This window comes from Cucumis melo, chromosome 5 (assembly GCF_025177605.1).
Source record: "Cucumis melo cultivar AY chromosome 5, USDA_Cmelo_AY_1.0, whole genome shotgun sequence".
NCBI lineage: Eukaryota > Viridiplantae > Streptophyta > Magnoliopsida > Cucurbitales > Cucurbitaceae > Cucumis > Cucumis melo.
In genome coordinates, this window is record NC_066861.1 from 28,893,314 (window position 1) to 28,917,321 (window position 24,008).

Consider the following 24,008-nt stretch of genomic DNA (forward strand, 5'->3'; position numbering starts at 1 on the left):
CATTAATAAAAGTAATTACAAATATAGGAAATTTTCATTTATTATTATTTAGAAAAACTCAATAACTTATTTGCAACTTCAAGATTTCGAAATTCTTGAAAGAAAACAATTGGGTCAGTGTCCAAATAGGAGATTCTTCTTACGGTAAATATAAATCAAATTTGAAAAGTTAAAACGAGTCCTGAATCTTGACCAAGGCCTCTTCAAATTTTAATAATTTTAAAATATGAACCAAACTGTTCAAATAAGAAAAAAGAAAAGAAGCGTCCCTCTGGCTCTTGCCGATACTCAACATTTTTTTTTTCTTACTTAGTCATTTGAATCAATTCATTCAAATTGAAAACTCCCTTTGGTGTCTTGAGTTGAAATGTTAGTTGTCAAACAACCTGGTGAAACCAACCGTCCCAAACAGTAAATTGTAAGAAAACCGAGTGCCTTTTAGCAAAATAAATTGTGATATATAATGTGGATCCACAACATAAATTTTAGGAAGTTCATTAATAACAAGGTCAACAATCTTGCTACCCCTAAATGCCAAGGCCGACTAGCTAAGTTCCCCTCACTAGTTACTTCAAACTCCAGACACAATGGGGAAGTGAAACACTGATAACAGAAAAAGGAAAGAAGCAATCAACATTTTCACTTTCTTCTCTTAGCCGGTGGTTCAAGTGTTTCCTCGTCATCATCTTCGTCCTCATCATCTTCATCCTCTTCATCGTCGTCATCATCGTCCTCATCTCCATCGTCGTCATCGTCGTCGTCATCTTCATCCTCCTCAACACCTTCAATTCTTCCATTACCACTTGCTTCGGGGTCATCCTCTTGATCACCCTCATCTCCTTCTTCAGCGGAGAAATCTTCATCGTCGTCGTCGTCGTCATCTTCATCTGGATCATTTGCATCATCATCGTCATCTTCTCCATCGTCTTCCTCATCTCCTCCAGCCCTTCCATTGCCACTGGCTTCAGGGTCATCTTCTAGATCTCCGTCGTCACCTTCTTCGGCCGAGAAATCTTCAACATCTTCCCCTCCATCCTGGTCATTTGCATCATCATCATCAACCTCATCCCCATCTTTATCATCCTCTGTTTCACTGCCATCTACATTTTCTCGATCGGGATTATTCTTTGCATGAAGTTCTTCGAAAGGAAAGCTGAGGCAGAAGTACAAATCAGTAATCTCAGAACCAATTGAGTAGAAAGTAAAAGACACATAAACAAAATGAAACTTTTAATTACTTTTTCCCAATTGCAGTGAATCCTGGTGGAGCATTGACATCATTTAACAGAGCTCCTGCCTGAAGAAAACTTAATTATGTTGGAAAATGAATTGAGATTTAAAAAATCTTGTTCATTGCATCAAATTAACATCACACTGTTACTTCAACAAGATCAGGGAACTGCACACTGAATGATACTGTTATAAAAGTAAAATCACGGCTTATCGAGAAGTACAATCAGAATTCTAATCTAGAAGAAAAGGAAAAATTCTTTTAAGACGAGCCTAAAAGAAACAGATATGGAAATTGAGTGAAATTTGCCGATCCCACTTCTGCTAACAGGTCGATTCAAATGATATGTCAGGAAAGGAAAATCTCAAGGAATCCCAACATGACTTGATTTTAATTCTGTTGATTGGGAAAACGGAAAAGGGAATTTCCCGAAAGCAATCAGAAAGCATAGTCTGTAATGATCAGACAATAAATTCTATCATACAGGAAAATGAACTTACAACCAAAATCACCAAAGCACCAAGGATAGCTAAAACTTGACAAACAAAAGGCACAAGAAACAGATAAAATATTTAATATGACTGCACTAAGCTCAAATTCAGATAATAAAATGGACATTTCAAAGATACCAAATTACACCAAAGTCTAAAGAATCAGAAGCAACATTGACCGTTCCAGACAACAGTAAAGGCGAATTCTGTACTCAACCCACCATGTACCTTACAAATATAACCTCCAAATCTTCAAATCCTCATTTATAACATCTCATCCCATAATAAGCGGGATTTCCCCAATTTTCACAAGGAATTTGGAGTATAATATAAATCCTTTCTTCATTGTCAAAATATGAGATGAAGTTGAAAACATAGCCTCCCATCCAAACTAACCCACTAGAGACTACAACAAACAGTTCTCTTAGCCTCCACCAACAAGTCAATACTCAACATTTGCAGCTAAAAACTCCACATCACAACTAAAAAATGGGGATAAGAAAACAAAAAAAGTAACCACAAGAAAAGCCAAAAAAAAGCTAGTAAACTGCAAAACCCAGTAAAGGAATGGAGAAGAAATGAAGAAATTCAACACAAAAAAATGCAGAGAACCACTAAATTAGAGGTTAAAGAAGCAAAAATCATGAAAAACAAGCAGTTAACAAAACCCATCTGATAAAAAGATGAAAGGGAAGAGCTCACCGTGGTTAAAAACCAAGCAAGAGAGTTAGCAGCAGTGAGAAGAGTCTCCACCGTCAAAGCTTCCAAAACAGAAGGAAACCAAAGAGAAGAGTCGTCCAGGGAGTAACCCACTTTGTCCAACTCCATGACAGCGGAAAAAGAAAGTGAAAGTGAAGAAAAAACGAAAAGAAAGGAAAAAGGGAAGTTGCAGAAAGAGAGCGGGAGCTGGAAGAAGAAGAAGAAGAAGAAGAAGAAGAAGAAGAAGAAGAAGAAGAAGATGGGGAGAAAGCGAATGGTTTTTCTGGAAAATTGAGAGAGAGAAGAAAAAAAAAGGTGGGTTTAGTGGTCCGGTTAGAGTAAACCCTAGGGTTTGGTCCGATTAGGGCTTTGTTTCCATTGGCATATGAAAGAGAAAATAATAAATTGTTTAATATATATATATATGTGTGTGTTTGTGTATAATAATAAAATAATAAATAATAGAGAGAAGGTCATCCAATCAAAATAATTTCTCTCATATTTTTTTTAGGGTTTCTTTTTGGATTCAAATTCCGGAGTCGGATCTTTGTGTGGATTTGGGCTTAGATCTAACCCGACCCGGTGGAATTCAAAAATTCTTTTGTTTATTTCCTCTCTTTTAAGACATTTTCAAATTTCAAATTTTTTAGAAAACAAATATATCTTCTTCATTCATTATGTTTTCCTTTTTTTTTCTTTTTGTTTTTATTTGACTCTAGGTTTTAATATGGGACTTTTTTTTTTTTTTTTAATTTTTCAAAGTTTTAAGTTTAATTCTAATTTATTTTCTAAATTTCAAAAATGTATTTTTTTAAACATTAGAACGACGTTGTAATTTATATTTTGAGATTTGAGTTTTGTTTTTCTATTTGGTTAAATACTCACTTTAGAAAAGATATATAGTGAAAACTTGAAATTAAATTTAATAGTGATTTAGGAATATTAAAACTTTAATTAATTATAATTTTTTTAAAAGGAGAAACAACATAACCGATTAACTATACAAGAAAATCACGCGACGTTAAAGATACATGAGTCTCCAAAAGCTTTTTGTACAACACATTGTGCCAATGTATTTTTACTCAAACGAACATGAGAAGAAAAGATAACCTCAAAACCACTGCTAGCATCCTTAGCCTTCACAATAACAAATGAGAGACTTCAATCAAATCAAAGATACCATCACTCTATAGATTCATGACCTCTAAACAAATCATACTCAATGGCAATATTCAAAACATGGATGGAAGAGAGATTCTCAAGAACATAACATATCGTCATGACTTTAAGAATTTTCACCTCCTTGCATCTAATTAAGGACAAACACGTCAAGCCAACCAACCACACACAACGTAGACGGTGTCGAAGCACCAACCCCACATGAAATTTGTCTCAAGACTCCATGTTGTATAAGTATTCAACTTCCACAAGTGAGTTTCATGGGGTATTAAAAGAGAACTATGACCAAACAATAAAAAATTGTCCATAAAATGTACTAATTATCTTATAATTCTCCTCATTATTTATGCTTGTAAGTTTTTTTTAGAATCTTTACTATTGATAATATACGTCCAAAGGACATTTTAATTAGTTACGTTACTTTATACATTAAATACAAGCAATAAAATAAATGTTAAAAATACAATCTGCTTAACCTAATACTTATCGGTGTGTGATAAAAAAAAATGTTTGACCTACTAAAATGTGTGTAACATCTAAAGATAAGATTTTAAGTTTTAAGGAGATACACTTTGATGTTTTTCAATATAACAATTATTAAATGGAGATCAGACCCATATACTTTGAACTAAACTTATTTAGACAATATACTTTGTTAAGACAAAAGTTTTGAAAACAATACAGAACAACCATTTGTGGATGCTACAATATCACCTACTAACGTTGTTTGTTTAGAGCTCTTTGTATCAAATTAGTATAATGCGAGCGTGAGAGCGAAAATAGGAAAAAAGGCAATGATGCGAGCAAAATTTTGGATCAACTTTAAAATTCTGGTCATCCTGGAAAAAAAAAACCACAATAATTTATCTTAGAAAGAAAATAATTTTTTCTATCTTTCAACTTGTCGTGTTTTATACTTTATAAAGTTTTATTTAAGTTGCATCGTAGATTTAGATAAGTGTTACCCATCCTTCATAATAAACATGAAAAAGTGCCTTAGTTTGATATTTTGTTCTAAAAGCATTATCATTTGCTTTGAATGAGACTATACGTATTTGTGGTGCAAAGTGACTGAGATATCAAAGAAAACGATATCATAGCTAACATTTTCTTAAAATATATTTGTTTCTTAGTAACGTTATAAAATGATTAATTTGTGGATCAATCACTTTTAAAATATACACAAGATGACCTGTTTACTAGTATCACAAGACCGAAAAACATTCATTAATTGCTTAACATGAAAAAGAGCATCTTAAGGAAATTTTTCAGGTCATACACGCTCTTATTATTTAAGATAACACACTTAATTAATTTACGAGTCACCTTATTACACGTCGAGGAACAAATTAAATTCTATTGTACAAAATTTTATTGTCTCTTCTCTAATCTCCTTTCGATCTCGAGATGAGAGCTATTTGAAATCAGATTCAACCTACCAAATTTCTTACCTAAAAGTGGAAATAAATTTAAAACTTAAAATTATAAATTAACAAAATGAATACAAATAATTTATTTCTTAAAAAAAAAAAACAATTAACTCAATAGTAACAAACAATGAAAAAAACAAATTTAATGGATATTAAATTATTATCCATTTCCAATAAAATTATAAAATCATTAGACGGCTAAGATTTTTTCTCTTTTTTTTTTTTTTTACTTTCTCTATCTTTTCTCTCTCTCTCCTCCATTGCAGCCACCCTTCACCATAGTCAACGCTGACGGACGGCGACGGCCAGTCTCATTTGGCATTCCCCGGAAAAACCCTAAATACTCATTTCTTAAATTTCCCTTCTTCAACCTTCAATTTCCTCCGATCTACCAAACCCTCGAGTCGCCGGATTCATTCCCTCCAATCGCTGTTTGTTATTTCAGAATTATGTCTTCGGAAATTGAGGTCGTCGATGAGGTTCAATCCCGAGATCAACAGCCCTCCCAGAATGCTTCTGCTTCCACTGCCAACGGCGATGCGGATGAGAGCTTGAGGAATGATGTATACACGGCTGCGGCTTATGGGGATTTGGAGAAGCTTCAAAGATTGGTCGAGTGCGAGGGTTGCTCCGTTTCTGAGCCTGATGGCCTTGGTTACTATGCTCTTCAGTGGGCTGCTCTTAATAATCGTACTGCCGCTGCTCGGTATATAATTGAGGTTTGTTTTCCCAATCTGGATGTTTCTTTATATGGGTCGTTTGGGAAATTTGGTTCCCTTTCTTTCTGTATTCGGCCCATGGGATTTCTTTCTTTCTCTCTTTTTTTTTTTTTGACCGATTTTGGTTTTTTTGCTTTATTTGTCATTGGATTTTGAACAGTTTTGTTCCTATTAATTATCTGATGGGCTTTGTGTCATGGGGGATTGGCGTGCTCTATCACTGCCTTTGTTTTGTTTAAGTGAGTTCATGAATGGTAGTTTCTTGATCGATTTTTCTTGGGCGGAAGTATTGTTTTTCAGTTGTTGAGAAAACAAGCCAAAGAATGAAAAAATTGAACGCTAACGCTTTGAGTTTTTCTTTCTGGTTGATGGTTATGTGAGCTTTAGTTTTCTAATCTGTATCTCCCCTCCGAAACAAACGTATCTGGATGGGTGAAGCGATTGGGGGAGGCTTTAAATGATGTCTGTATGTTCAGAAAGGAGGCACGAGATTTAAAACGTTGTTTTGTCATTTGTATTCGCTGTTTAGTAAATTTGGTATTGCATCATTTCCAGCATGGAGGTGATGTAAATGCCGCAGATCATACCGGGCAAACAGCCTTGCATTGGAGTGCTGTTCGTGGAGCCGTTCAGGTGGCCGAGGTTTTACTCCAAGAGGGAGCTGTAGTCAATGCTGCTGATATGTATGGCTATCAGGTCGTGTTTATTTCCTTTCCTGCAATTTAACTGTTAACTTATTTAGTGTTCCTATTCATGAATTTATATGGCATAGAAAGAAACAATAAATATCCCTTCTTTTTCTTAACTTAAAGGGTTAGTATGCTCTCAATGTTGAATAAGGCAATAGTTACTACATGGACAGAAATTTGAGTTTGTCCTTGAACTGCCTGCAAAATCGTGTGAGAAATAAGTCGACCTGGGTATAAGAATCTTAGTGTCATGGAACATTTTTATTGTCAGTGTTTCCTCCAGCTGCCTTGATATTGCTGTGGACAGTTTATTTTATTTTATTTATTATTCTATAATTTTTTTAACTGTGTTCATGGTGGATTGGGGGTATATCAGAAAATATAGGTTATACTTCTTCGTTGAGTGATATGGGGTTTAGATGTTTGTGTTTCATGAGTTGTGATACTAATTTCTATTCAGAAACTTATTTTCTAACCGTTATGTAGGTCGCACTGTTTTCTTTCTTGAATATCAACTTTCTGGCTAATGTTTGAGGCATTCTTTTCCTATCAAAAAACTGTTCAAAATTAAACTGATATTCAGTCAGTACAACAAATAAAAGTTGCCATCTAGTGATCAGCATATTGATTGCAACTATATGGTGGACTTAATTGCAGACAACCCATGTTGCAGCTCAATATGGTCAAACAGCTTTTCTCTATCATATTGTTTCAAAATGGAATGCGGATCCTGATGTTCCTGACAATGATGGGAGAAGTCCTTTACACTGGTATTAGTTTTTTACAATGCTTCAAATTGTTAAAATGGTACTCATATCAACTATTGTCCATATTTGTGGACGCATGATGCTTATTGATGTGGTTTTTTTCTTAGTTTTGTGCCATTACCATTAGATCTTACTATTTGGTTTTATATCTCTCATCCTATTTATTTAGTTGCTGTAATTTTGTGGGAAATCCCTGTTTTGATGTGGTCCCAAAAAATTTGCGCCATTTTACACAATTGCTTCTATTTTCTAACCGAAATCTATGAGTGACGTTCTTTCATTGAAATAAATAAATGAGTGTTGTCCTGAAAAAGTCTTTTGATATGTTTTCTTAAGAAAATCTTTTAACAATATAAGTCTTCTTTGTTGATTCTTTATGTGGTTCTTTTAGGGCTGCATACAAAGGTTTTGCTGATTGTATACGACTTCTTTTGTTTTTGGATGCATATCGGGGACGCCAAGACAAGGAAGGTAATGTTTGGAGGGCTTAAAAAGTTTATTTAAGAAAAAATGCCTTCTAGTTTAAACATAATGTGAAAGCACCCCTTTAACTGTTTTGAAGCTCATGGTTTCTTCTTCTTTCAGGCTGCACTCCTCTCCATTGGGCAGCTATTAGGGGTAATTTAGAGGCATGTACAGTGTTAGTGCAAGCTGGAAAGAAAGAGGATCTGGTGGTGACTGATAATACTGGCCTTACACCAGCACAACTTGCTTCCGACAAGAACCACAGACAAGTTGCCTTTTTTCTTGTATGTTGAAACCAAATCAGTTTATTTGATTTTTTTTTACTCTTGAATTATTTTTCTTTCTTGTTCTGAAATTTGCAAATCATTATACATATGTTTTTTGTTTTTCATGCGAAGACTAGATTTTTTTAAAAATTTATTTACTTGATATTTCTTTGTTCTGTGATAGTGAATTTAAAGACCTCTAGTTTATTTTCTTTCATTCTTCTTATATTTGCCATTTCATTTCTTCTTCCGGTTGTTTTTTTTCATATAAATATCTCTCTAATTGTCACATGTTATTGTGCTGAATTGGTACTTTGTATTACATCCAATCCAAAATGGTTGAATGTTACAGAATACAATGTATTTTTTCGGCGACAGCTATATATTTTTTATTTTTATGTGGGTTCTTGGGAATGTTGGAGAATTCCAAGGCTGGCACGAGTTTTTTTTCTTTTATTTTGTAATGAAAATTTCTAAAGCTTGAGGATTAAGAGAAAGGGTACTTGATTTATTTTTACCGGTGTGTTAATTCTTTGGGGGTGTTTGGGTAATTGAGTTGTGTCATGGAGTATGACATTAATATGTTGGAGTTGGGAAGTTTGTGTTTGGTGTAGAGTTGTAAGAAGATGGAGTTCTTTGCTAAATGTGCAAAATAGGGAAAAGAGGGGAAAATAGAGTTCATTGATAAATGTACAAACTTCAATAGTGTTTACTATTGAAGTTGAGTTACTTAACACTAACTTTTCAAGTTGGTGGGCCACACCCCCTTTGGAGTACTTGAAATGGAAGAGAGTGAAATGATCTAGAAGATACATTTGATGTGTGGTTTGGAGTGGCTTATCTTCGCTTCCCCTTTAGTTTTTGACAAAGTAGTCTTAGGGCCCGTTTGGATCAACTAAAGAAAAAAATGTTTTTTTAAAAAACATACTTTTATTTTTAAGTGGTTGCTAAATATTCCAATTTTTTCTAAAATGACATTTGTTAAATTAAACACTTAAAAATGTATTCCAAACACATCCGTATGGTTCAGTGATTATTTCCTTATTTAGTTGGTGTATATGTATTTTCTATTTTCTTCTATTTCTTTAGGATTCCTTGCCTTTTTCAGTGAACATTTTGTTCCATTTTTATTTCTGGAAATGAACTTTCTTGTTTGATGAAACTTTGTTACTTGTATAAAAGGGAACTGACAAATTTTATGCTTTGGGACTTTTCAGGGAAATGCTAGAAGGCTGCTTGACAAACGTTGTGACGGAAATACCCGCCTTGGAAAATTTTCAAAACTAGGACTTGCCCCTGTACTTTGGTGTTTAATCTTTCTATTGCTTGTGACATATATTCATTCTGTCATTTTAGGTATTTCCATATGCTTTACGTGAGAGTTACGTTTGTACACTTATTTGTTTTACGTGAGAGTCGCATTTATTTTGCATTTTTTCCGCAGCATCAAATCTGCCAAAGTTAACATCTGGCTTAGGACTTCTTGCATGGATGGGTGTTTTTTTAGCAACCACGGGTCTGCTTATGTTTTATAGATGTAGCAGGTATGGAAACGTTCCTTAAGATAGCCCATTCCCAGGGTTTATTAATTTGCTAATAACAGTGTTCATCTTTTTTATTAATTTGCAGCAAAGATCCAGGTTTCATTAGAATGGACGTGCACGACTCTGAGAATATGAAAGATGACGTACGTTTATTTATTCTCTCTCCGAGCCTCTATCTAAAGTAATTATTGAGATGAACAATTGCGTACTTCTGTCATCGTTTTTCAACATTAGTTTCTGTAGAATTGAAAGAGTTCCTGTTCTATTGTTACAATTGCAATCTTCTTTCTTTACCTTTATCTTGATGCCTAAGGTGAAAGCTTAACTTGTTCATATCTTTCTATTAGGAACCTTTGTTGAAGATTGAGATCAACAATCCCGCTTTGCTGGCTGGGAATTGGTCTCAGCTCTGTGCTACTTGCAAGGTGCGTTCTGCTTCTGATTTTTAAGATTGTGTTTTGAATTTTTCTTCTCTAATTTCTTTTAGAACTTTTAAATTCTTTGAGCACAATTTTAACTCGATTTGATATCATGTAGATTGTCAGGCCTCTTCGTGCAAAGCACTGTTCAACTTGTAATCGATGTGTTGAACAATTCGATCATCATTGCCCTTGGGTATCCAATTGTATTGGCAAGGTACGATATCATTTGTGATGGACATTTTCATGTTAGTTCCTTCGTGTCAGTAGTGGAGGAAAGAAGCTATCATTAACCTAAAGAAATAGTGGACATAGGAACTAAACTTTGAACTAGCCAAAGGAGTTTAGAAGCAAGCCTCCAATGGACTTGATAGTTTTGATGTACAGCTGTCCCATAGTGAAAAATATAAATAGCTAAAATGCGGCCTTTACAGTGGAAGTAATAAATTATAGTAATAAGCATTCCTTTTATTTTCATTATCAACTACCAAATATAGGGTGGTGGCTCAACATGTGACTTCGATTATTCTTAAAATTTTAGAAATAAGATTCATTTCAAAATTAATGTAAATAATTAATAACAGGAGGGGGAGCAGTGTCATTAAAAAGACTAAAAAAGGAGGGTGAGCACTTCCCTAGTTTCTCTTTTGGGTGCTATGCTAGTTATTAATCCCCCAACCTGACAAAACCTGACACAGCAAAAAAAGAAGAATATAAGATATCTTCAAAAAGGAAGAGAAATGTTGCATAGTAAATGAAGGAAAGTTCCATAGGGCATGCTTTTATCCAGATCAAAAAAGTTGTTAGTTCTTTCTTCTTCTTCGTCAAACCTCTTGAGCCTAAACTTTATTGTATAGTTGAATCAGAATGTACTTATTCTGGAATAATATCAATCCCCAGCCTCCAATAGCTCTTGTGCTAGGAATAGTCAGTAAAATTTGTTTCAAATACTCGCTAAATTGTGTAGGGAAAACATTGTCAATTGGTCCTTTTGTTTGTATTAAAGGCTGCTGTTTGCGTTTTTGTTGTATATTTGCTTTGATAGCTTTCATTGTCTGAGGTTTAACGAGGATAATCAAATTTGATTCACACAGAAAAATAAATGGGATTTCTTTATATTTGCTTTGATAGCTTTCATTGTCTGAGGTTTAACGAGGATAATCAAATTTGATTGACACAGAAAAACAAATGGGATTTCTTTATATTTCTCGTTTTGGAAGTTTCAGCAATGTTGATCACTGGAGCAGTTACCGTTACAAGTATGTTTTTAAACGACTCTAACATTAAATTATGTCTTTGATTTGTTTGGTGGAATCTCAAGTGTCTTAATCTCTGACAATTAACCACTTCAGGAGTTGTAACTGATCCATCATCTCCATCGTCTTTTGGAGCTTGGATTAATCACGTCGGAAACCATCATGTTGGTGCTATATCCTTTCTCATTGTTGATTTTTTCCTCTTCTTTGGTGTGGCAGTCTTAACGATTGTCCAAGCATCTCAGGTACTTTCCTGTCTATGGATTTTTTTGGTTTTTGTAAATTTGGTGTTTATTATGTGCTTTGATTCCATTTTGGTCCTTACGCTCCAAATTTTGCCTTGATGTTACCAGATATCTCGTAATATTACTACAAACGAAATGGCAAATGCTATGCGGTATAGTTATCTGCGCGGCCCTGGAGGTCGGTTTAGGAATCCTTATGATCATGGGATCAGGAAAAACTGTTCAGATTTTCTGATAAAGGGATACAACGAAGACGTAGAGTATAATGAAAGCTCGTCACATTCAGAAGAGATGGAAGCAATGTCTTCACCGATGAATTCAGTCATGCAAAATGGGGATTCTCATTCTCACCACACCAATGGAAACAACCACATAGCAATAAATATGAATTCTAAGAATACAACTAGCCATCACGGCCATTCTCATTCTTCAAATTGTAGTCACAGTAACCATGGGAAAGCTAAAAACGATGCTGTCCCATTGGGCTTAGGTCTCGGTCTTGGGCGTTTATCAACTCGCTCAGTAGCAGCCTCATGATGCTTGTTATTGTTTAAATGATCATGGAGTTAGTGTTCTGTATCATGTCCATATACTCTAACATTAGATTCAAATACCCAATTATGATTTGTGCGCTCCATTCCTTGCGAAATTGCTGAGACTTTATATAGACTGCTTGATATTGTGTATGCGCTGTTCTTTATACAGGCATAGGCACACATGGTTTGTAAAAGAATGGAAGGCAATGTGGAACTTCTTTGAAGATCATGGAATTAGCTGCTTGTATGTGAAGTGAACATAATTTCCGCGAGACTTCCATTCTGGTAATTCAGATTCCAAGCTATATTGTAGACGCTCTTCCATATGTAGGCACAACCTTTGGCATTTTGAAAATATCTTGGTCAATTGATTTTATTTTAGATATGATGTAATGATTTTGTGTGTATAATACAAAAAAATTGCACTACTTGGCCATATCTTCTTTGTGAAGTAAGGGGGCTAACAACTGCCTAATTATTAGAAGGAAATTTTTATTTCTTTTGTTATGGAAAAATCATCCATTTCAATTCTTATTTTTTATCCCTTGGCAAACATAGCTCAACAAATAGATATCTTAATGATCAAGGGGCATGTAGTTTGAATCTTCCTGCCCCTATTGTACTAAAAGAAAACTCTTGATTTTTTTAGAAGAGGGAAAAATGCATGAATTGTCAAAACGTGGTTTGATCATTTTTCTCTTTTTGTCTCTCTCTCATCTAGGAGGATAGGATTAGGGGTGAGTATCGGCTGGTTGAAGTCGATCTTATGACCAGACTTTTATTGAATAAACTAAAGTTGGTTTAGTAAATGTTCAAATTGATTCAAATAATGGAGTACAAACCAATCGGTTCAGAGCTTAAACCTTTTAAAAAAATAAAATGTTGTCAGTTGGGTTGGCTTAGTTTTTCGGTCTATCATGCTCATCTCTAAGTAGGACTAAAGTCAAGTCAAATGAAGGTTTTTGGATTATTGAGGTTATGGTGAAGAAGAAAAGTCTTCATTCAAATTGGAGTGAGTAATGACACATGACAAGAAATAATTAATCTTAGACAATCTTAAAAAAATTTGATTATAAGTAGTCTTTCATAAAAAGAAAAAAACTCCACTGTAAAAAGAAAAAAACTCCACTATAACATGAGATTGAAAGTATTTGAACTATAGTAGTAAGTCAATTGATGCACAACTGTATTAGCAACTAAAAGATATATGATTCAAATTTGCTACTTCTATCTCCTGATTTCTATGCAAAGGAGAAAAAAGTAGTAGCTATGAAAGTAGACAAGTCGCTCCAAGAATATGCTCAAAAGGAAGAAAAGCAACTTATTGACGGTCAATGGACTCCATACTTCCATCAAAGTGCTCAAACGTTACTAACTCCTATTCTTCTTGAAAGTGTTGTTGCTACAGCAAAAAACATTCTCAACCCAAATCGGATTGTATAATTTTTTTTTCCATTTCTAATATTTTGTCAAACTTCAAAAACATTATAACATGGTATTCATGAATTCCCACATAATACTTAACAAAAAGTTTTGAAACATCAATATTACTTAAGAGGGTCAAATATAAACCAAACTTCAAAAATAAAAAACATATTCCAAGCATCATATTATAAAATTTAATATAAATATACATAATATTATTAATTCGAGATGAGTTGGGTTGAAACGAATTTTTCAAACCTCAACCCAAGACCCAACCCAACCCGAAAAAAAGAAAGAAAAAAAGACTAACTCAACCTAAACTTTAAAATAACCCAACCCAACACTTATAATACGTGTTGGGTAGTTTGGATTATTCCGATTGTCGAGTTATTCTTATACCTCTTTAGAATTCAAAAGCAATATTATTTACACCATAAAAACCTTGTTAATATGTTATTTAAGCATTCTCAGAATTCATCATCGAGTCCAATAAACCCAAATACTCTGTTATGGCTTCTCCTTCTTTTGTTACATCCATGTCGTAATCCGATACGGCAGTAGCGCCATTGAGTTCTCTAGCGAGTTCATCTTCCATCACCGAGTCTCGGTCTTCTTCACCAATAGAAGGCCCTCCCTCATCATCCAAGGTGTCCAACATTTCTTGGTTTTCTGCAATGTTTGAAAGGGAGGAACTTGCACCCTCAGAAGCCAAGACTGCATTGACCGAGTCAGGTTGCCCATGGACCGCAATGTTCGTCCCAGGTTCTGATAATATAATCAGTGCTTGCTCTAAGGAGCCACCAGCCTCAAAAGCTGCCTCGGCTGCACACAGTAACGATTTTATAGCATTACTTGTTTGATCAAAGTTTCTTAATATGTAATAATATAAGATCAACAAGTTTGTTGTTGTACTTAGATACATCAGTCCTATAAAGGGTTTGTGGATTTATAATAAGCACCCTATATTGGTTTGATCATCATACACAGATACCTCTTGTTTTATCAAAACCCATGCGAACCAGCTCATCAACTGCACCATCTACTCTTTTACGTTGTCGTTTCCTTTTCCTCGACTCAATAGCATTCTGCAGAATTGAGAATGGCACGAATTTAGCAAGGTAAAAGTTTAAACGAAAAGACCAACCCACACTGGATAAAAGTTAAAATCCAAGACACCTGTATAACAGAGTTAGATTCTGGGCTTATCAAATCATCCAATGCTTTCTGTATGTCATTCTCATTTCTTCTCAGGGCCTCGGCAGCTAATTCCTTCTCATACCTAAAAAACCACGCTAATTTTAGCTTGAATAATGACTACAATAATTCTCAAACCGTGCACATATAAATTGCAACTTAATTGATAAAAGTGGACACAAATCACGAAGTTGTGGCTTGCCAAACAATTTAATCGAAGAGCTCATCAACACAAAACATAAAATGAGACAATTTGAAAGGTGATTAGCTGAAAGCATTATTAAACTTCCAAAGTGAGCTGTAAAATATATCAACGAATATCAAGAGTTCTGAAGTTTTCCAGGTTAGGTTCCCACCCAGAAAAGCCTGATATTTGTCACATATCATGGATAGACCAAGATTTGCATTATTCTAAAGTATACTTGCTTGAGACAACCTTGCCCACTCCCTTAGAAGACAGTTCAGTTTAGTCTGAACTCGGTCCACTTTCAGCTCCTAACAGATTTCTAAGAAAGTTAGATCGTGATCCCATTATAGGTACCAAATGACAAGTTAAGGAGCCTTGTAAGACTAAAATTTAGTCCAAATTTGATCATCGGGATCCATATTACACTATGTTTCTGATGCAACCATTCATGAAAGGTCTTGATGAGAAGTAATTCCACAACCATTTCACATTAGTTGCCACATACAAAAACAAAGTTATCGTTCATTGACATGTTTCTCTTCTGACATTTTGGAAGAAAAGAACAACATTGGTTAGTCCACTTACCCTATAGATGTCAGTTTTTCCAATATCTGAAGATTGACAGCTTTCTTGGAGGGCGTCATTCCATATAGTTTTTGCTCCCTGATAATTTTGTTCAGGTTATCAATATTATAGACAGCTCATAAACTACTGGAAGAAAATAAAAGCTAGTTTTGCTCAGAACACATACATGATTTCTTCCTGGCGTCGAATATCCTCTTCCCGTTTTCTCTCTCTCTTTGTCCTTTCCTCAAAAAGAAAATCAACAGCCTTACATACATCTTGATGGCACATGCGCAGTGCTCTCTTTGCTTCTTTTTCTTTAAATCCCATATCCATAACATGTGATAATGCTTCATCTGACACTTGTAGCTGAAATTTCAAGGCAGAATGTATTAAGTTGCATAGAAATACAAAAAGTCCATCTTTAAAGCTCAACATGGAACTCTAGCTATGATTACAACTGTAGTGACATTTTATCAAACCAAGTTGCTCAACATATAGTAGGCCTGATATCTCCGCTAGTATACCGTTTAATTCTATAAAATGCTCAAGCTTGATCCTCCCAATTCTGTAAAATGATAAGCTAACCTGAAAATATTTTGCTCGTGCTGAGTTGATTGCTTCCCGAGCCTTATCAAACTTACAGCTGTGATATGCAGCCACCCCCTCCAGCAGCTCTAGTCTCAAATGTCTAACATTATGAAAAAACGTAATTAGCTTGTTTCTGAAAACCATCCCTCAAACTGTTGGGAATAACATGCAATGGACTTACAAGGCAAGCTCAGGATGGCAACCAGCTTGAAGCATTCGAACACGGGAAGAGTCCTTCCCATGGGCACGTTCAATTCCTTCTCTAGCCTTTGCAAGGCGTAGTCCGGCATCTGAGAGCCACTTGATGTCTTTTAGCATGAAATAGCACCAAACCATGTCTATTTGAAGTATTGAGACGTTGTCAACAAACTGACAGAGAAGAAGGCTCATACTTAGTCAGCAAGCTATACAAATATTATGAGTTAAAGAACATTAAAAACCACATCAATTTTATTTTAGTTTTTTAAAAAGATAAGAACTACATTGATACAACCGTGATGGAAACACCGCCATTGGTCACATACAGAAGATGAGGTGAATCAATAATTTTTTTTGTATTTACATGTAGTCTCAATCCAATGCCTCAAATCATAACCCAAACCAGCCCTAATAATATTTAAAAGATCTGATACTACCTTCAGTTGCAATGTTATAAATGAATAGTTTATAGTTTGAGAAACTTAGATTTCTCTTTCTTTTACAAGTATAAATAAATTTAGCAATTAGTCTTGGTGGTGGAGGGGAGGAACTAATGATGAAGGAAGAGTCATTCACCTCAATAAGTTTCGGATTGCATAGAGTGAAAGCCTCCTACAAGAACATAATCCACATTGATTAGTATTCTCTCATATAAATAAAAGTATGCTGATATCAGTATCTGGCACAACGACTTGAAATAATCAAACCATAAACAGTGCATTCTTTTACCACCTTCAATTCAAAGGTAGAGAAAGCAAAAGTAGAATTGAACAGTCATAGATATTAGAATTTGGAACCACTGGCCAATAAAGATCATCAAAACACAGCACTTCAAACTCAGTTGTCACCATAGGGCAGATCAACCATACTAGAGTGATGTATTTATTTTATCCTTTCCTTTTGAGGAAGGTGTTTATCGTCCTTGATAAATGGTTTAATCTTCAAGTTTATCTAAAATCATTTCGATCTTGTCTATTTCTTAAAAGGGGGAAAACAGCTAAAATTTTAGAAGCTAATATCGAAGATTAATTAACATGATCAACCAAGCTCAGACCTCTCCCATGACGAGTACTTCTAATGCATCTTTGTAATTTCCCTTTCGTATCAGCTGCTTTGCATTTGCATGAAGCATAAGGCCCATCATGATTGCCCTGTTGAATGTACAACAAATATATTTATAACATTTGACATGAGGAAACATGAATTCACATGTTGAAAATGATTTAATACTTACTTTTGGTCAGTTTCAGACCCAAAATTAACTTTCTGACCACTTTGATCCTCAAGTTCTATATTGAAATCTTCAACTGGGAGAAAACCATTAGCATGCCTCTCAGCTAGAGCAGTGGCAGCAGCCCTGTAAGTTCAGAAGATGCCAGAAAATCAGATAGATACCAAACGACGTGAAACAAACGTTTCAACATCGACATCAGCAATACAAAAGGAAATGTCTTTAAAATCTTCAAAATAACTCATGACCCTCCCGTGGGGGAAAAGCACTCTCCAAAAGTTGACTGTCATTTGCTTCATTATGCCACATGGCATCTTACAAATAAATTTTGCTTTTCATTCCTGAACTAGATGCTTTGCTTCCGCAATCATCTGTTAAAGCCTCATCATATAACCATAGAAGAACTAAAGCATCTTTCCAAAATCCAACTTTCATTGTGGTTTTAAAATCCTATTTCCACTATTACTTCAAGGACAGTGAAAACCAAGCCCATTTATCCCAAAAACTCTAAATAATTTTTTACCAATCTTTTCATGGAATCATCAGTCTATAAAACCAAGCTCCCCAAAATAGCAAAATCTATTGAAACACAAGCATACAAAGCAAACCCAGTTGAAACTCATGAACACAGCAATGACAATGCACATAATCCTAACAAACATCGTTATAAGAGAAGATACAAACTTAATTATAATTACGGAAATAAAAAAGTCAAAGAATCACTTGACTCGAGCAAGCCTGGTAGAGCGCTCTTCCTCAGCCATCAATTCATTCTTGAGTGCCTTGCCCTCTTCAGTTGAAACCCGTCTAGCAAGAATCCTAGAGTTGTTCTTAAGACCCAAATGAACCAGCTTCTCGCTTCCATCGCCATCTTTCAAGATTCTACCACCAGAAATTAAATTGATCGACTCAACACTACAGTTCGATCGTCTTGCAATTTCTTCCCTCAACATGCGGACAGTCCAATTATCGAGTTCTACATCCAACACACCAGTCCATGGACCTGAAATCTTCAGTTTGGCCATGAAAACTGAACCAAAATAGAAATTGGGACTCTAAAAAGGGAAGGTGGGAAAGTCACTGAGTGGTCTTTTAATCGTTCAGATGAGAGAAGATGGAGAAAATCGAGGTGGGTATGATTGGAATTAATGGAAGGAGGATTAAAAAGGTACGAGGAGGTTTCCTTGTTGGTCAAGTCTTGGAATTTCGGTACAATTTGGATCAAATTTCTCTGCTTTCAAGTTTGTTGACGCGAGTTTGCGTCTTCGGCTTGGGCCTTGGAGCATAGCCTATCCACCTTAAAGATCACAACTTTTTGTTTTAATTTAAAAAAAATTGTGTAAATAGTAAATAATAGTAAATCTCGAAAATCTAATCAAAGTTTAGCAGGGAGAGACATACCGCAAATAAACTCTTGTAATTTAGTAACGTTAGACGAATATTTACAATATAGTCTATCAATGATAACCGATAGATTTTGTTATATTTATTATTTTTTAAAATATTATTGTTTATACGTGCACCTATCCCCTTGTTCAATGTTACTTTCGATAAATTTTTAATTTAATTTTTTATACTATTTTATTGCTCATTTAATTTTAACATTCATAGGATAATTGCTTGAAAACAAACGAACATATTCTTATCTTTTCTTGTCTAATAGTTATTTTATTAATTTTAAAGTAAAGTATTCGATTAAAAAGAATAAAGAAAATCCTACTTTTCTAAATTGAATTCCAAAAGAATAAGGAAATTAACAATTAAGTCTTTGTCACGATGTATAACGTAGGACTTAGGAATTTGGCAAAAACACATTTTTTGTGTATATATTTTTAAAAATAGCATTCTTTTAACTCGTAAAATTGTTCTTTCGATCAAATCTTAAATGTTAAAAATTTCTAATTATCAATTGTTTTGAATTTTCCAACATGTGGATAGACATCCGACCGGAATTTAAAAAGGAAAGAATCTCGATCTAATGTCTACCCACACATTGGAGAACTTAAAACAATTTACAAGTTGAAGAATTTTAATATTCTAAAACAATTTCGATAGTCGATCTTGTCTAAAGTAGAAAAAAAGAAACAGTTTCACAAATTTTATAAATATAACAACAAAAAATGGTTAGTTTTGGGAATATCCTAAGTAAAGTTGAACTAAGTCCAATTTATTATGGTATCATTTGAACTTTGAATAATCCTCTAGAGAGTTTCTTGGCTCCTTCTCAATTTGACCATTGCTATATTACAAAAACCTTCTCATTCCGATCATATTTATTATTAGTATTTCAAATATTGAAATGTTGGTAAAAGCGTTTCAAATCACAATTTTCGTAAAAAGATTAAGAAAAAAACAGAGCACATTTTTTTACATTTTATAAATATGACAAATAATTAGATATATCGAACAATAGTCATATTATTAAATGTTATCCACTCTTAAATTCGATACTTTTGCAATTTAGAAAATTAGAAAAATATAATTGAAATTTATTATCTTATAATTATTTTTTAATAATTTAGAAAAATAAAAATAAAAAACTTCTATTTGTTCTCAAAGACAATGATAGCATTCAAAGAGAGTTCATAGTGTGTTGGCCATGGCCACCAGAGGACTCGCCGGCGACAAGAGAACCACCAGAAGCTCCGCCATGAACGCGGCCGCGGCTATTACTAGAAGCAAGGCCAAGAAACTCGACCAAGAGAACCATCTTAACCATCAACTGATAACCCTCATCGAAACCACCATTTCTTCTGCTCGCTCCTTTCTCTCTCTCAACGATCTCCACCTTCTTCCCTCTCAAACCCTCGCCCTTGAATCCCTCCTCTGTTCCACTTCATCTTCTCTTCACGCTCTTTCTCCTCGTCTCCCCAAACTTTCCCTACCTTCGCCGCTACCTCCACCGCGCCAATGCTGGTTCCAACGCTTCCTCTCCGCGACATCGGACGTCGATTGCGATCCGAGATGGAATCTTTCTTTCCGTATGTCGAAATCCTCTTTCTCCCTCCTCCTTCGTCTTCTTTCTCCGATTCAAAGTCCCTCATCCTCTTCAGTTCCTCCCGATTGTGCTTTGGCTGCTGCGCTTTTCCGATTGGCGCATGGCGCGAGCTATAAGGCGGTCGGGAGACGGTTTGGGATCGATTCTGCTGATGCTTGTCGGTCGTTTTATGCTGTTTGTAAAGCTATTAATGAGAAATTGGGGCATTTGCTTGAGTTACGGTCTGACATTGATCGAATTGTTGTGGGATTTGGGTGGATTTCGCTTCCGAATTGTTGTGGGGTTTTAGGTCTAAGAAGATTTGGGTTTGAAGGTGAGCTGAAAAATGGATCGCTTCTGGTTCAAGCATTAGTCGATGCTGAAGGGAGGTTTCTGGATGTCTCTGCAGGTTGGCCGAGCTCCATGAAACCTGCAACAATCTTGCGGCAGAGCAAACTATATGAAGAAATCGAGAAATCTAGTGAATTACTCAAAGGTCCTGTTTATAATCTTGACGATGAAAAACCCATTCCCCAATACTTGATCGGTGATTCTTGCTTCCCCCTTTTTCCATGGCTTTTGACACCTTATATAGAATTGAATGAAGAAGATAGCTCTGGCTTTCGTGAGAGAGCATTCAATTCCACACATGGCCGTGCAATGGCGTTGGTTAACACAGCATTTTGCAGACTCCGAGCTCGGTGGAAGCTCTTGTCAAAACCATGGAAGGAAGGATGTAGAGATTTTTTCCCATTTATTATATTGACTGGATGTCTGCTGCAGAATTTCCTGATTAAATGCAGTGAGAAACTAGATGAAGAGCAAGATCAAGAAGAAGGAGCAAGTTGCTCAAGTGAGGAGCAGAAGTTTCCTCCTTTTGATGGTGAGATAGGAGATGGTAGAGGAAAGGATATCAGAGATGCCCTTGCCTTGCACTTGAGTAGCCTGAGCTACAGAAGATGATTGCTTTGAACACCTTGGTAATTTTAATCTTTCATCAGCTGTATATATTCCTCCCTGATCCTTTAGAACATTTTGTTAAAACTGCAGATTGTAAACCCTGATTCTCTAGAAGTAGATCTATTTTTTTGTCAGCCATTAGTTTCCTAGTGATTTTATACTTCTTATTGTTAGAGAAGGGATGTTTACACTTATCGAACATGAAAGTGACTTGAAATCATTCACTCAGTATGTAAGTTTAAAAAAATCTAGTTCATGATTTGGGTCCCTCTGAATGCAATGATTTTGACATTATAATTATTCTATCAAGTGAGTAGGAATTGCCTTTTGAATCAAATCATCTTAATAAATTAATTTGAACCCCATTTTTTGGAATTGTTCTACTATATCTCGACCTTGAATTTCAGTTGAAGTGAAATAACTATGGATGGTCATGCTTATACAAAAAGCACAAAAGAAGTAGAGAGGGCTTTCAGAATGGAAGGTAGGACTTGGTCCACTCCAAGTCCTAATTTTGAATCGTTTACATAACCAAAAGTGCTTTTGAAAATCCCAAAATTATTTGTAAGTGCCTGAATTATTTTAAGATGAAACGGTCCGTTACTGACTCTTCTTTAGAGTCCTTATTATTATTCTTATTATTTTAAAAAAGGTGTCTTTTAAGTTGTGTTCAAAAACACCTTTTCCTTTAACACCGCATTTGGCTTTTCTGCAAATATCACAGTTGATTGAACTTTTTTAATTTTGTATGTGCTTAAAACCTGAGGCCATGGATAAGAGCCATGCTGAACTCAGGACATTTACCAACGTACTATTACACTGATAAGGACATATTCTAAACCTGATCTTAGTCATAAGGCCGAGAAAGATGTATCCACATGTTAATTCGTGGGTTGCTTTTGCCCGTTCTTGTATGAAGCTCTCACATTGTTTGCCAAATTAAAGAGTACCCAAACTGGAGACTCTTTATATACCTTCTTATCTCTCAACCCTTGCATCTCTTCTTTGCTTCTCTTAATTTGAATAAGGTTCTTGAGTGTGACACTTCCACAGGAAAGAGACTTGGAATGTTTCTGCAGATTTGAAGTAGCTTTTAGGAGAGAGAAAGAATTTAAAATTGAGTCCCCTTCAAAATAAAGATACTTTTAGATGCTCCAAAAAAAGGAAAAAACAAAACTCCTATACTTTTAGGAAAAACTCTACTCTCTCTCTTCAGAATTGCCAAGATATGTGAACTGAAAAGTGTTTGAGTTTTGTTTTGCACAGAAAGGCTCAGCCACAGGTTAAATTTTGAGTAAATAAATTGCATCTCTCCTCAAATTTCATTTTTACAGGATTATGAAACTTCAGAATCAGGCAGTCTAAAAGTTAAATGTGGAGAGGTCACAACCCCAGCTTCATCATAAATTATTCAGTAAATACAATATCTGGAAGACTCTATACGAACAGCACAAAGGATTCGTTTCAACCATTCGACAAAACCAAGCACAAAATCTTCACTGGATACAAACCAAAGTGGGGAAATTTACCAAAACCATTGAATTCAAAGTTACAAAATTCAATTAAACTCTTCTTCAAACCTTGATCATTTTCCAAAGATTGATTTGATCCACCATACTCCTTTAGTATCTTTGGGACCTTCATCTCCTTCTGGTGGAGGATCAGTATGTGTTGTCCTACGAAGCTTGCTCACATCATAACCCTGTTCCTTAGCTTTCTCCACCAATTGATTATATATCTCCTCATCCAAATGATTCTGCCTGCACAATATCTGTCAAAACAAACACCATGAAATCACAATCCAGAATCCTCCCATTATCATAACTCAACACCCCCTTGGTTTGTTTAAAGGTTCTAATCTCCCACCCACAACATTAAACCTGCAACAGTTCACGAACATTTAAAAACTCCTCGAAAGAAAATCAATGTCATACCCATAGAAAATCAATTGCTAACTAAACGGTAATTGACATCACTTTTCTGATCTCACCAGTCACCCAGTAGTAAAACGAACTGCCAAAGAAGAAAATCAATGTCATACCCATAGATAGTTTCTGCTAGGCTGGCCAATCAAAGCATGGTGATAATCATGATCAAGATACAAAACCCAGTAATCACCAACAACAGGAATGATAGGCAGGAATGGAGGAACATAGAATTTAACTTTAAGCTTGGCTTCATCACTATCAGGATTATCTTTAACAGCAGTGCCTTCAATGAAACCCCTCTTACCATCAACCCATGTCTCATTTAGAACATTCACCGTCCTCTCATCTCTCAGGGTGTAGGTCGCTCGGGTATTAGCTCCATTTTTGGGCTGAAACCTAGAAGGAAATGAGGCTATTTCATACCACCGACCCATATACCTCTTAAGATCAACACCCTTCATAACATCCATCTCTTTCTTCGCCATTGTTGAATGATGAGCTTCTGAAATTGATCTCAGTGTGTTTTTCCTGAGGGAGTCGGTGGTGATTTGATTTGAAAATTTTGGGTTTGTTGAAGAAAAAGATGTGGCCTTGGGAAAAGGGGAGACGTGGAGAGATATTATGGTTGTGGGGAAGAGGGTTTTTTGTGGTCTAGAAATCAGCAGGGGCCTAGTTGAGGGAAATTTTGCTTTTTTTTTCTTCTTGCTTGCCAAACAAGGTAAATGTGGGAAATGGGCCATGGGGGCATCAATTCTATACTTAACGAGAGAGATAATTGACTAAAAACAGGTATTTCTCTCTTTTAGGGGCTTAAATT

At 35.3% G+C, this 24,008-nt stretch overlaps 5 protein-coding genes across 6 annotated transcripts; 2 read left to right on the forward strand and 3 right to left on the reverse strand.

The window, feature by feature from the left end:
• Positions 1 to 436: 436 nt before the first annotated feature.
• LOC103497007 (uncharacterized) lies at positions 437 to 2,817 on the reverse strand. The gene is made up of 3 exons (XM_008459058.3): positions 2,425 to 2,817; positions 1,239 to 1,297; positions 437 to 1,153 (listed from the first exon to the last, which is right to left on the reverse strand). The coding sequence occupies exons 1-3, from the start codon at positions 2,548 to 2,550 to the stop codon at positions 640 to 642; spliced, it is 699 nt and encodes a 232-aa protein (XP_008457280.2). The 5' UTR covers positions 2,551 to 2,817; the 3' UTR covers positions 437 to 639.
• Positions 2,818 to 5,239: 2,422 nt separating this feature from the next.
• LOC103497014 (protein S-acyltransferase 24) lies at positions 5,240 to 12,049 on the forward strand. The gene is made up of 13 exons (XM_008459069.3): positions 5,240 to 5,749; positions 6,305 to 6,445; positions 7,096 to 7,208; positions 7,597 to 7,676; positions 7,791 to 7,954; positions 9,154 to 9,292; positions 9,381 to 9,480; positions 9,566 to 9,623; positions 9,828 to 9,905; positions 10,018 to 10,116; positions 11,080 to 11,158; positions 11,252 to 11,400; positions 11,509 to 12,049. The coding sequence occupies exons 1-13, from the start codon at positions 5,480 to 5,482 to the stop codon at positions 11,935 to 11,937; spliced, it is 1,899 nt and encodes a 632-aa protein (XP_008457291.1). The 5' UTR covers positions 5,240 to 5,479; the 3' UTR covers positions 11,938 to 12,049.
• Positions 12,050 to 13,513: 1,464 nt separating this feature from the next.
• On the reverse strand, positions 13,514 to 18,608 carry LOC103497022 (uncharacterized). The gene is made up of 11 exons (XM_008459081.3): positions 18,050 to 18,608; positions 17,330 to 17,452; positions 17,150 to 17,246; positions 16,672 to 16,707; positions 16,079 to 16,266; positions 15,895 to 15,997; positions 15,494 to 15,675; positions 15,328 to 15,405; positions 14,538 to 14,640; positions 14,353 to 14,446; positions 13,514 to 14,183 (listed from the first exon to the last, which is right to left on the reverse strand). Exons 1-11 carry the CDS (start codon positions 18,349 to 18,351, stop codon positions 13,819 to 13,821), a joined length of 1,671 nt encoding a protein of 556 aa, XP_008457303.2. The 5' UTR covers positions 18,352 to 18,608; the 3' UTR covers positions 13,514 to 13,818.
• A 1,275-nt stretch (positions 18,609 to 19,883) lies between these two features.
• On the forward strand, positions 19,884 to 21,560 carry LOC103497032 (protein ALP1-like). Its single transcript, XM_008459092.3, has one exon. The coding sequence runs from the start codon at positions 19,926 to 19,928 to the stop codon at positions 21,264 to 21,266; it is 1,341 nt and encodes a 446-aa protein (XP_008457314.1). The 5' UTR covers positions 19,884 to 19,925; the 3' UTR covers positions 21,267 to 21,560.
• A 427-nt stretch (positions 21,561 to 21,987) lies between these two features.
• Positions 21,988 to 24,008, reverse strand: LOC103497043 (temperature-induced lipocalin-1-like). Of its 2 annotated transcripts, XM_008459112.3 has the most exons (3): positions 23,305 to 23,919; positions 22,844 to 23,034; positions 21,988 to 22,336 (listed from the first exon to the last, which is right to left on the reverse strand). In XM_008459112.3, the coding sequence occupies exons 1-2, from the start codon at positions 23,674 to 23,676 to the stop codon at positions 22,849 to 22,851; spliced, it is 558 nt and encodes a 185-aa protein (XP_008457334.1). In that variant the 5' UTR covers positions 23,677 to 23,919; the 3' UTR covers positions 21,988 to 22,336; positions 22,844 to 22,848. The 2 variants fall into 2 exon arrangements, with proteins under 2 accessions (XP_008457334.1, XP_008457325.2); XM_008459103.3 differs by lacking the exon at positions 21,988 to 22,336 and having other exon boundaries at positions 22,626 to 23,034; positions 23,305 to 24,008.

Coding starts and splice junctions, on each gene's coding strand:
- LOC103497007 (XM_008459058.3), bottom strand. CDS start 2,550: ATGGAGTTGGACAAAGTGGGTTACTCCCTGGACGACTCTTCTCTTTGG. Junction 1,298..2,424: donor TTGCTTGGTTTTTAACCACG/GTGAGCTCTTCC, acceptor AGTTTTCTTCAG/GCAGGAGCTCTGTTAAATGA. Junction 1,154..1,238: donor TTCACTGCAATTGGGAAAAA/GTAATTAAAAGT, acceptor CTTCTGCCTCAG/CTTTCCTTTCGAAGAACTTC.
- LOC103497014 (XM_008459069.3), top strand. CDS start 5,480: ATGTCTTCGGAAATTGAGGTCGTCGATGAGGTTCAATCCCGAGATCAA. Junction 9,293..9,380: donor TATTCATTCTGTCATTTTAG/GTATTTCCATAT, acceptor TTTTTTCCGCAG/CATCAAATCTGCCAAAGTTA. Junction 11,159..11,251: donor TGGAGCAGTTACCGTTACAA/GTATGTTTTTAA, acceptor TAACCACTTCAG/GAGTTGTAACTGATCCATCA.
- LOC103497043 (XM_008459103.3), bottom strand. CDS start 23,931: ATGGCCCATTTCCCACATTTACCTTGTTTGGCAAGCAAGAAGAAAAAA. Junction 23,035..23,304: donor CTAGCAGAAACTATCTATGG/GTATGACATTGA, acceptor TTGTTTTGACAG/ATATTGTGCAGGCAGAATCA.
- LOC103497032 (XM_008459092.3), top strand. CDS start 19,926: ATGGCCACCAGAGGACTCGCCGGCGACAAGAGAACCACCAGAAGCTCC.
- LOC103497022 (XM_008459081.3), bottom strand. CDS start 18,351: ATGGCCAAACTGAAGATTTCAGGTCCATGGACTGGTGTGTTGGATGTA. Junction 16,708..17,149: donor AAGTACTCGTCATGGGAGAG/GTCTGAGCTTGG, acceptor ATGTTCTTGTAG/GAGGCTTTCACTCTATGCAA. Junction 14,641..15,327: donor GAAAAACTGACATCTATAGG/GTAAGTGGACTA, acceptor GTGGTTTTTTAG/GTATGAGAAGGAATTAGCTG.